Below are 12239 nucleotides of genomic sequence, written 5' to 3' on the forward strand. Positions count from 1 at the left end.
GCGCGCGGGCTTCAGCAGTTGCAGCATGCAGGCACAGTAGGTGTGGCTCGCAGGCTCTAGAGCGCAGGCTCAGCCGTTGTGGCCCGTGGGCTTAGTTGCTCCGCGGCATGTGGGATCCTCCCGGACCAGGGCTCGAACCTGTGTCCCCTGCACTGGCAGGGAGATTCTTAACCACTGCTCCACCAGGAAAGCCCTATCATAGACTATTGAATCACTGTTGTCCTAAATTTTTCAGTTTGCAAGCATGTATGGGTATCTTTTATTTCTTTGTTCCAGGGGTGTTCTAAGAATGATGTCAGTTACATGTATAAGATAGTGATCATTGGTGACAGGAATCTTAAGAGAACATTTAACTTACTGCCAGTTTCAGGGAAGGAGAGCCCACAGCTTCTTCTAATAGTACGTCATTTTATTAATGACTTTTGCTGAAAGAAAACTGTTTCTTCATGGAAATCCTAAAAAAAATTCTTCTGGGCTAAATTATTTCAGAATACCCTCATAAAAAACGAACTGAATAGATATTAGCTGAAAGAGTTTGAGCTTAATTTTCATACTGGAGAATAATCTAATGGTTTGGAATGGAGATTTTTATTTTATAGTCCATCTTACTTGCATTTCAGGAGGGAGTATAATGTAAATAAAGTTAGATCTGGGTTTAAGTTCCAGCTCTGCCACTTAATAACTTGTATCTTTGGGCATGTTGTTAATTTTTCCAAGTTGCAGTACCTTTTTCATAAGGTTATTGAAGGCTTACAAGATATTCATTTAAGAAGTACCTAACTCAGTCCTAGATACCTTGAAGGAACTGAACAAATATTGATGTCATCCATCTTTTCTTGTGTTTACATGTGGACAAATGGGAATGTCGGTGAGAAATAAGAGGGGAATCACTTCCCTATGCTCCGGAAATATATTTTTCTGGCACTAATGGGAATGATATACCTCTTCTAATACTTGTTTTAGTCATAGTTAATGGCTTATGATAGGTATGATGTTGGTTGCCTCTCTGCTTTTTTATAACTTGATCTTTTTAAAAAAAGCTTACACAAGGATGCTTATAAGAGATATGTATGTGTTTGAATATATATAAATGTCACGAAATGGTCTTAAAATTTGAAGAGAATAACCGTGAAGGCCATATAGTCCTTTTTGTTTCTTGGGGCAGAATTCTCCTTCCTGAATTCCTTGATTCTAGATAGGTATTAGTGCTCTATGTGAATAGCTTTAGTGATTGTGCCCTTACTCCCTCTTACGACAGTCATTCTGTTTTTAGAATGCTCTATTAATTAGGCAGTTCTTCCTCATTTTGTCCTTTATTATATCCTATAATAATTCTACCTGTTGATCCATTCTACTCATAGAGATTCACAGAAGAGACAAACTTTATTCCACATGTGTGCAGGAATCATGTCTTAGTCATCTTTCTATCCTCACAGAGTCTAGGATAGTAAGTACCCAGCTCAAAATAGGGGTATTATTCAATGAATAATTGAGGTTCAGATTTCTAAGGCCCTTTTGTATTTTTTTCATATATAAACTTTTAAAATTTAGTCTACATTTTTTATTACTCCTGGTCAAAAATTATTTTTTTCAACTGTATTGACAAAATTAAACCAGGAATATTGATTTATGTTTATGTCTGATATCACTTATCATATAATCTAGAAATTAATATTTCTTCCAAGGATAGAATTTTAAAATTCAACATCATTTACATCTCTTTCATTCAGTTTTTCTTGCAATATACTCTATTTCTGAAGAAAACATATTAACATAGTGTCTTATTTCTTACACTTTCCTTTGCAGTGTCTTTTGTACTCATTACAGGTGATTACATTTTCTGTGATATTAATAGAGTAAATGCTCTACTTCATTGGCTTATCAGACTGGACAAAAATAAGCAACATCCATCTATATACTATTTAAGAAAAAGATGTAAACATAATAATAAGGAAAAGTTAAAAATAAAAGTACAAATATATATCATCCAAGCACTGACTAAAGGAAAGCTATTGTAGCTATATCAATGGTAAACCAAAAAAATGTTAAGGGAAAAAGCATTAATAGAAATAAATGGAGTTACTTCATAACAGTAAAAGGGCTCAATTCACCTAGAAGTTATAATAATTCTAAATATATATTCACAGTTTCTGTGATTTTAAAACTTGCTCTATTATGTATTGCTTACATTTTTTAACTGAATGCTCTCTTCCTAATTTCATGCCATCACCAAATTTTTAAAATCATTTTTCTTGATAATCTTTTTTGTTTTTTTTTACATCTTTATTAGAGTATAATTGCTTTACAATGGTGTGTTAGTTTCTACTTTATAACAAAGTGAATCAGTTTTATATATACATATGTTCCCATATCTCTTCCTTTTTGCGTCTCCCTCCCTCCCACCCTCCCTATCCCACCCCTCCAGGCAGTCACAAAGCACCAAGTTGATCTCCCTGTGCTATGCGGCTGCTTCCCACTAGCTATCTACCTTACATTTGGTAGTGTATATATGTCCATGCCTCTCTCTCGCTTTGTCACAGCTTACCCTTCCCCCTCCCCATATCCTCAAGTCCATTCTGTAGTAGGTCTGTGTCTTTATTCCTATCTTACCCCTAGGTTCTTCATGACATTTTTTTTTCTTAAATTCCATATATATGTGTTAGCATACGGTATTTGTCTTTCTTTATCTGACTTACTTCACTCTGTATGACAGACTCTAGGTCTATCCACCTCATTACAAATAGCTCAATTTCGTTTCTTTTTATGGCTGAGTAATATTCCATTGCATATATGTGCCACATCTTCTTTATCCATTCATCTGATGATGGACATTTAGGTTGTTTCCATCTCCTGGCTATTGTGAATAGAGCTGCAATGAACATTTTGGTACATGACTCTTTTTGAATTATGGTTTTCTCAGGGTATATGCCTAGTAGTGGGATTGCTGGGGCGTATGGTAGTTCTATTTGTAGCTTTTTAAGGAACCTCCATACTGTTGTCCATAGTGGCTGTACCAATTCACATTCCCACCAGCAGTGCTAGAGTGTTCCCTTTTCTCCACACCCTCTACAGCATTTATTGTTTGTAGATGTTTTGATGATGGCCATTCTGACTGGTGTGAGATGATATCTCATTGTAGTTTTGATTTGCATTTCTCTAATGATTAATGATGTTGAGCATTCTTTCATGTGTTTGTTAGCAGTCTGTATATCTTCTTTGGAGAAATGTCTATTTAGGTCTTTGTCCCATTTATGGATTGGGTTGTTTGTTTTTTTGTTATTGAGCTGCATGAGCTGCTTATAAATTTTGGAGATTAATCCTCTGTCAGTTGCTTCATTTGCAAATATTTCTCCCATTCTGAGGGTTGTCTTTTGGTCTTGTTTATGGTTTCCTTTGCTGTGCAAAAGCTTTGAAGTTTCATTAGGTCCCATTTGTTTATTTTTGTTTTTATTTCCACTTCTCTAGGAGCTGGGTCAGAAAGGATCTTGCTGTGATTTATGTCATAGTGTTCTGCCTATGTTTTCCTCTAAGAGTTTGATAGTTTCTGGCCTTACATTTAGGTCTTTAATCCATTTTGAGCTTATTTTTGTGTATGGTGTTAGGGAGTGATCTAATCTTTGATAATCTTTGTTCAGCTGATTTCTTACATAAAGTGAATGAGCACCTTATTAATACTAATCCCTACAGCAATCTGTGCTTACTGGTTCCTTTTACCATCAGTTCTCTTTATTTCTGTTCCTGTTTGACTACAGAAAAGGGTATTAGCTAGTAGTTGAGAAAGATATTTGATACTAAATTATATAAAATTACCATATGTAAGAACATCCTTACTGTGAATGACATAGTTTACAAAGCTATCTCTTTAGAATTCTATTTCTTATGCCCTTGAGTTGGTCTCTCAGAAGTAAAGAACAGCCTGCGCATAGAAGGAGGAGGAGCCGTGTGTTTTGATTCCAACTACCCTGTCTTTCATTTTTACTTCTTGTGGCTTGTTACTGCATTTTGGTGTACACATAATAATTCTAAATCACTTCCTTCGTAAGTAATAGGTATGTGTTAAAATGCTTAGATTTACATAGTTTTCCCAAATACTTATTTTTCAGAGTGCAGGTATAATCTTTTAGGAGTCCACATAACAATGTGTAGGCTATTACCTACTACACATCTTATTACATATCTTGACACAGTATCCATTTCTATTTATTCATTGATTCAAGAAACATCTACTGTGTTTCTAGTCTTTGATAAGCAGTATTAGTAATACTATAATAAAACTGTATTAGTTTCATTGAACAGAATAGTAAATTCTCACTAACCCTTTTGTTCCTTTCCTAAGAAATCCAGCATTTAATTCAATTCCTTTCATTGGGGGAGGGGGAGAACAATTACCACAGAAACATGGGTGTCATTTTAATTATAAAATAAATTAATGGAAATCTTTAAATTTTTCAGGATGAGAGAGACCCAGAGAAAGAAGATGAACTGGAATTGAAAAGAGGTCTTTTATATAGAGACTCTGCCTATGACAGTGACCCAGAGTATAGGTATGAGCTTGATTAATACAGTGTATAGAGATCTTCTCATAGTTAGTATAAAAATAACCTGGTTTTTAATATGCAGGATTTGTGGCAAATTTAGACTCAATATTTATTTATTTATATTTTATTTTAACTATGTAAAATCCTATTATAGTATTTTAATGTTTGCCTTACTGAAAATTTTCAGTGAAAACAAATATAGTCAGTTAATGGTGGTGCCTTTCATCCTACTTAAGATTTCTAGTGTATTTGGCTGCCTTGCAAATCCACATATTCAGGACTTACTTCAGGATGTATTTATTCTCATCCTGAATAGATGAGTAAACAACAGGTTTCAAAATTTAGATCATGAGGGCTTCACTGGTGGCGCAATGGTTGAGAGTCCGCCTGCCGATGCAGGGGACATGGGTTCGTGCCCCGGTCCGGGAAGATCCCACATGCCTCGGAGCGGCTGGGCCCATGAGCCATGGCCGCTGAGCCTGCGTGTCCGGAGCCTGTGCTCCGCAACGGGAGAGGCCACAACAGTGAGAGGCCCGCGTACCACAAAAAAAAAAAAATTTAGATCATGAGTAAGCCTTTTTTATTTTTATTTTTTTATTTTTCTCTTATGTTAATAAGAGAAATTCAGTTCTTCTAGCCTAAAATTTCAGAAATGTTAGTAATAATACAGTTTTTGCAAAATTATACTAGCAAATCTCATGAAGACTTTTGAAAACTTTATGTTAATTGCCATTAAGTGTGGTATTAAAAACTGAATGTAAATTGTGAGTTTATATAATTAAAGTTTCTCTGAGGCCTTTGATGCTATGCCACTGATTACTATATGGCTTCCACCTTCCTAAGTTTCCTGAAAAACAAGTGTAAGAAAAAAGCTCCAGATAATGGAATATGTTTTATTGCTAACTGGTGTTTTGGACTGAAATCTCTGATATTTGCCCTGGTAAGCTAGGCTAGGCATTCCATAAACATGTGAGGACTTTTTCTTTTGTCCCTTACACAGAGTATAAGTCTGAACTCCTGTCCAAAGTTACTGCTTCCCATCCTTGAGGAAACCTAGGTCTCTCATGAAGGAAAGTAGTGTATTTTAAATGAGTTTGAAGAAAAAGCAATCCAAATGGGAAAAGGAAGGGCCAAGGAAGTGCATACCTTGATGAAGAATTTGTACCCTTTATTGTTGTTACTTAAACTTCTAATTCTTAGATTTCCGGTATATGGATTAGCATCCCAATTTTGCCTTCTGTATCCACATAATTAATTCTCACTGGGGTAAGAAGTGAGTAGGGTTGATAAAGCAAAGGGTCTGATTTTCAAACTTTTGTATGTATAATATGCTTCTTAAAGATATAGATTTCTACTTTCTACCTCCATAGATTCTGGTTCCTAACATACAGAGGTGTGACCTAGAAATCTGCATTTTAAAAAGTATCATGAATGATTCTAGTGAAGGTAATATAAGGACCATATTTTGAAAAGCATTGGTTTCTATTTAAAGTTTGCCATAAACCTTAGTATTGGTTCTTTTTCCAGTTCACCAAGCAATGTTAATGGCTAAGCTTTTGGTCACCTGAGACTGTTTTAGTACCTCTCAAGTGAGAGAGTTAAGCAGAGCATTAGGAAAGTTCTGCTTACACATTTCTGAGATTACTTTATATTCCTTGCTGCTTCTCTTGGACCAGTAGGACATACTTGGACCAATAGGACAAGTATGGTCAGTGCTTCAAGACATTTTATAAGAGTGTCTTTGCTATTAGCTCCAGAAGCTACTTAACTGATCAGGGTATTATTTTAGTTTTATCCCTAAGTCATATTATATAGTAGGCCAAGAAGTCACCCAATTCTACTTTCCATCTCAAAGATGAGAGAACCCGCAGTCACAGTAGTCACCCACTTGCTTGCCTTAAGGCTTCTATCAGCAGAAATCAAGAGGGAACTTGAGATCTTGGCTAAAAATTACCCCTCTGCAGACATCCATTGACACAGGGGTCAAGAGGAAGTCTGCATGGACCTCTGGAATGGCTGAGTGAGGAGCTCAGCAAATCCTCTCCTCCGAAAGCAACAAAATTGAGCAGAATTGTCAAAAACAACAATTTAAGGACTCTGGAAATTGACCAAAGGAATATAACAAATTGAGAAGGGTTTATCAAGAAAATCTACTGAAGCTCAATGAGAGCAGTAGGAGTCTGTGGCATTTTGCCTGGAGCTCCAGTCCCCACCCCCCAACCCCCAGCTCCTCAGCACAAAAGTTCTACTGAGGCAGTCACACCAAAAGACAGGCAGCTCTGCTGCCAGAGGGGACTGACTTTATATGGCGCATAGCATAGGAAATTTCATGTGTGGAGGGATTAATGGAAACAATAATGATCCCACTGGCAAACAATAAGGGAGGGCTTGAGGTCTTACTTACCGCTTACTGGGGCAGACAACAAATATCCAAGGACAAGATAGCCACAGTTGTCCTTGATAAAGTTCTATGTATCCCTGGTAGTCTAGAACATTATGTGTATGCATAAGGCTGTAAACATGTTCAGGAGAGACCAGAGAGCGTGTTAGGGAGCCACTACTCCATGGCTGAGTGTGAGGCCTTATGAAGGCAGAAAGCAAGTTCTAGGGCAGATTTATCAACCAGATAAACTTTGAATGTATTCCCTAAGCCACACATAGGTCCACTGGCAAAAGATGGAAACGTTATAGGATTATTGACTCTGACCAATCATTTGTTGGTCATCAAGCTATGTTGACGCAGGGGCAACCCCTAGGAGGCCAGGCTTAAAAATAGAAACAAAAATTGAAAAAATAAAAATGAAGAGACACCAGCAACTACACAGTGCAAGGGAAACAGACTTCACAGCATAGGTCCAGGCAAGTCACTAAACAAAGAATCCAAAACAACTTGGTAATGAGTGAGAACCCAGAATTGCTACAATTTTTATCTAAATTGTTGTTTTCAACAAAAAATTATGAGACATGCAAAGAAACAGTAAAGTGTGATCCATACACATGAAAAATGAGTTACTAGAAACCTCCTGAGGCAGCCCTGGGGATGTAGCAGCTATGTTTAAAGAACTGAAGAGAAGTATAATGACAGTCAAATAGAGAATATTCATGAAGAGATAGAAATTATTTTCTTTCATATTTTTCCCAGGAAAAACTATGCCCAGGACTCAATCCTTTATCTTATGATCTAGATATATATTGTGGCTATCAGCCATGGAGTACAGCAGATGTTCCATGTTTTCTGCAGGAAGAGCAGAATGGCAAATTAGAGTGCTTGTTATTTCATCTTCCGGGCATCAGCCTATCCGTGCTAGCTGTCCTGTGTTTTCTATCACCTTTGAGAATGAAATTCACTTGAAAGAAATCTCTTATCAAGGAGTTATTAAGTGACCTTTTACGTCCAATAATTTAGGATTTGAGAGCTGGATTGGGGAAAGAATTTACTACCCATGAAGACGTCCTTTTCAACTTTCATATTGCGTATGTTTCAGAAAATTTTAGGCATTTGCTATGGTAGCCTTGCCAATTTCCAGGGCCCTGGGATGCTCTTTCTCCTTTTAGTACCTTCTATATATTTTTCAAATTTCTTCAGTTTTCAGGATGTTGGAATTTCTCTATACTGTAGTATAGAGAAATTCTGGCATCATTATTCAATTTGATCATTAGTCCTAACTAAAGACCAGGCATGAGGTGATGCTTCATGTAGATGGGAGTTGGCCACAAAAAGAGAGGGGAAGATAAAAATAATTTTAATTTCATGTTTAGAACATGACTTGGCCTTTTATGACTATTACCCCAAATTTTTAGCTGTGTTGTTCTTTTATGGAACTAGCTATTGATATAAACTGTTTTCTATTGTGCATGTTTTGCAGGTTATTAACAGTAAGAATATGCTCAATATAAATGCTTTAATTATGAAATTGTTTATAACAGAATCTCAAACTGAATAATTTAAACTTTGACTATATATTTTTGAATAACACAGATTGACTATAGTTTTCATTTCCTGCCCATTGCTCACTATCTGATTAACTTGGTAAATTTACCAAGATGTCTTTAGTACTAATAAATGAAAGAAAAAAAGTCTAAATAATATATAGACTTAAGTCTCTTGAATAACTAAGAATAAGCTTTCAGTTTTAAGTGAGAAAATGTTGCTCAAATCTAATTTGAATTCTTTGGATTTTGTGTTACCTGGTATTTTTATTGATATTTCAGGCTAATTTGTGCCTTGGTTCTGTTACAGTATGATGTCTGGAATAACCAATGTCTTCTTGTTTATCTAGTGAATGCCTACTCATTCTTTAGGACTAAATTCAAGTTATTCCCTCTTCTGAGATACCTTTTATGACCTCAGCAGACTGTTAGTCATTTTCTCCTTTATCCTGCCACTTCCTCTCACATATATAATTTCAATTAGCAATATTTATCTCATAGTGACCATTTCATTATATGTCTGTTTTGACTCCTTCTGTTAAGTGTGAGGCACAGATGTTTTGCTTACCTTTGTTTATTGACTGCCCATCAAGGTCTCTGACGTACTAGGAGCTCAATTTTAAAAAAAAAAACAGTTCAAATATTAAAATTGGGTCTTTTATTAATAATGATCAGTTGCATTTGCTGAAACTCTTTATTATTAAATATCACATATTATGGTTGTGATATTTAGTAATATCTCTAGATAAGGAATCAACAGTGGAATTAATAATGATGAAAGCTGTTAGAACTTATTTGTTGTCAGTGGCTCATTTCTGCACATCCTTACTCAGAGAGGGGAAGTAAATCACGTATAAGTAACCAGTCTTCAGTATATTCATTTGAATAGACTTCTATTAATGTTTACTGTATAGTTTCTGTGAATAATAAAAGAAGATAAATGGCAACATGCAATTTTTTTCCCGAAGCTTTTACAGTTTTATAGAAAAGCCACTAATTTAGTGCTTTCTAAAGTGTAGTTCCTAGACCAGCAGCATCAGCATGACCCTGGTACTTGTTAGAAATACAAATTCTTGGACCCCATCTCGGACATCCTCAATTAGTAACTCTGGGGGTGAGGCTCAGTAATGTGAGTTGTAATAAGCCCTCCAGATGACTCTGATGTGTGTTAAAGTTTGAGAATTACTGCTATAATTTATCAGTAAATTTTGATGTCTTTAATGACATTTTATCTTTGTGTGGTATATTTAAAGATACAAAATGCTTTACAGATTTTATTAGACCATAGTTTAGTCTCTCCCTATCATCTATTCTGAACTCCAAGATTTTGAGTATTTTCCTTCCTACATTCCATCCATCCATCCATCCGTCAGTCTATCCATCATCCATCCATTCAATGTCTATAGAGCATACATCACGTCCTCAGTACTATTCTACATGTTTTGTCAAAGTTGTGCTTGATAGGAACCTTTATAGAGTATTATGGGAAGGAATTCATCTCTTATATTATGTCTTTATATTGAATCTTAGATCACAAGTTTAAAGTATAGAATATGCATCATCATCTTTTAATGTCATTTTCAACTCTGATTATTTGAGTACAAATGGCAAATGGCCAATTTTTTTATTCTCATGACCTTCCAGCTATTTATTAGAATTAATATTATTTGCATGGCATATCCATCTTACCCTCTGACCTTCGTTTTCATGTATATAACCTTATAGATATTTTATCTGAAAACTATGTGTAAAGTAGTATGTACTTGGTCTTCATTTCGTACTGATATAGAAAACACTGTCAGGGTTTCAAGTGAGTTTAACCTTCTGTAAGCAAAATACTAGTATCCTAGTCCATGTTAAGCTACCTGAGACCTTTCTCTTCTCTGTATATATGCTAGGCCTTAAAAAATAAATTTATAATTTATACCTTAGCAACATTTAAGATTTGAAAGTGCTCGGTTCTCAGGTATTATCCTGGTCTCTGGTTTTTTTGTCTTTTTTTTTCTTAATAGTTTTGTCATTATTAAATAGAGGGCTCCCTATTCAAGTAGCAAAAGTAAATTGCCAAAAAATGTACTGCATTTAATAAAATAGCAATTTTATCCCTGCTTTAAAGATAACCATTTTACGTTATATAGCACTAATTCAGTGTTTTGTAGAGGAGGAACTTTGAATGCTTTGAATGAATGAATGCTGGAGATACTCATGGTAAAATACAGAAGTGTAGTCTTTAAAAGCCCATTACTATAATAAGACTTTTTAAGTGTCGCTTACACATTGTAAACTTATTAATATTCCCAATAATGGAAAATCAGAACTGACTCAATATGTTCACAGTTTATTAGTTAGATAGCCAAATACTTCCATGTCGAGAAGTAAATGTTGCTTTTAAGATTCTGCTACTCTTTGTTTGTACCTGTCCATGCGTATTAGAACCTGTTCTGCAAACACCTCTGTTTTGCAAACACCTCTGTTTCGCAGTTCAGACTTCTAGGAAGAGCCAATTCCCAAATTCTCTCCGGAGAACTACAGTACTGTTTACTAAATTGAAAATTTTGCAATTTTAAATAGAAATAAACTTCCTGTCAAAATTTGCAAGATTTTAAAAGCATTAGGATGTCTGTTTTGGCCACTTTAGCTCTTTTTCACAGACCCTTATCAGGTTCACAGTTGCTCCTAAAATGATTTCTGAATTTTATTTATTCACTTATTCATTCATATGATAATTTATGATAGGGATTAGGAATTTGATTTACAATCTCAGAAAAACCTACACAATGATTTTTAAAGTTAGCAGCCCTACTATTACTTACCTTTCTGAGATTTGGGTAGTAGCTTAATAAAAATTCAAATTTCTGTTGACTAGGTTTATTGTGGTAGAACTAGCCCGGCAAAATATGGAGTTCAGAAAAGAACATTATCATCTGACCATCAGTATGCAGTAAAGTTGATGACTGTGGACAACAGGGAGATTAAGGACAGAGCTGTGTTTTGTGAAATACTAATTAGTGCATGACTTGACATAAAACAAAAAAAGCAACAAATAAACCAAATACAGCTAAACAAACAAAACACAACATGTGGGACTCCTGAAGTAGTATGAGGGAACAGAGGCAAATGTGGGGACTTAGGCTGGTAGATATACTTGCAGAGGTACAAAGTACATGCAGAAGAAGTTCTATTAATGTATTTGTGTGTGTGATTTCTCTATCACTTGACTCAAATTGTCCAAAAAACTGTTCTGAGTGACTGTCCCAGCAGGAGTTAGGCTTGGTGAGAAATTGTATGAAAGACATTGTATTCAGTTGGTTAGACTATTTCTTAAGCAAAGCTAATGAAAGAAAGGTGGAAGCTATGGGAAGCTCTAAGAATGATAACACAGCCACTTTGTGCCTTTTTTTGTGACCACTTTTACTGAGTTCAGGTGGTAGATTGACTTCAGGTGAAATAGCAGATTCTTTTCACAGATATCCAGCTCCCAGAGTTGCTATTTCACAGTTCACAAGTAACATCATGGGACCGATAAGTCAGGGAGGAAATTGTTTGTTTTGTGTGGAGTGAGATTCCAAATATATGAAGTCAATATTTGTAACATTTAATAGCAAGGACATACAGCTTTATATGGCATAATCTCTAACATGCCTGAGAGGTCTTATCTATAACAAGTACTTAATTTATTAAAGTGGGTTCATTATTTGTTTAAAAAATAAAATAAACTCAGTCTTTTGAAAAGTCAATGTTTTATTTCTAGCAAGTTAAAGAAAAGCACTA

General features: G+C 35.3%; 1 protein-coding gene across 3 annotated transcripts in view; it reads left to right on the plus strand.

Annotated features, from left to right (window-relative positions):
• Positions 1-12239, plus strand: part of SPATA6 (spermatogenesis associated 6) — a 171875-nt gene that overhangs the window by 135873 nt on the left and 23763 nt on the right. For all 3 annotated transcript variants that reach the window (XM_022575641.2, XM_022575640.3, XM_022575642.2), the window contains exon 12: positions 4453-4544. In XM_022575641.2, coding sequence (XP_022431349.1) covers positions 4453-4544 — 92 coding nt within the window. The remainder of the gene's footprint in view (positions 1-4452; positions 4545-12239) is intronic.

This window comes from Delphinapterus leucas, chromosome 1 (assembly GCF_059928025.1).
Source record: "Delphinapterus leucas isolate spDelLeu-1000000601 "Yukka" chromosome 1, BTC_Dleu_Yukka2, whole genome shotgun sequence".
Taxonomy (NCBI): domain Eukaryota; kingdom Metazoa; phylum Chordata; class Mammalia; order Artiodactyla; family Monodontidae; genus Delphinapterus; species Delphinapterus leucas.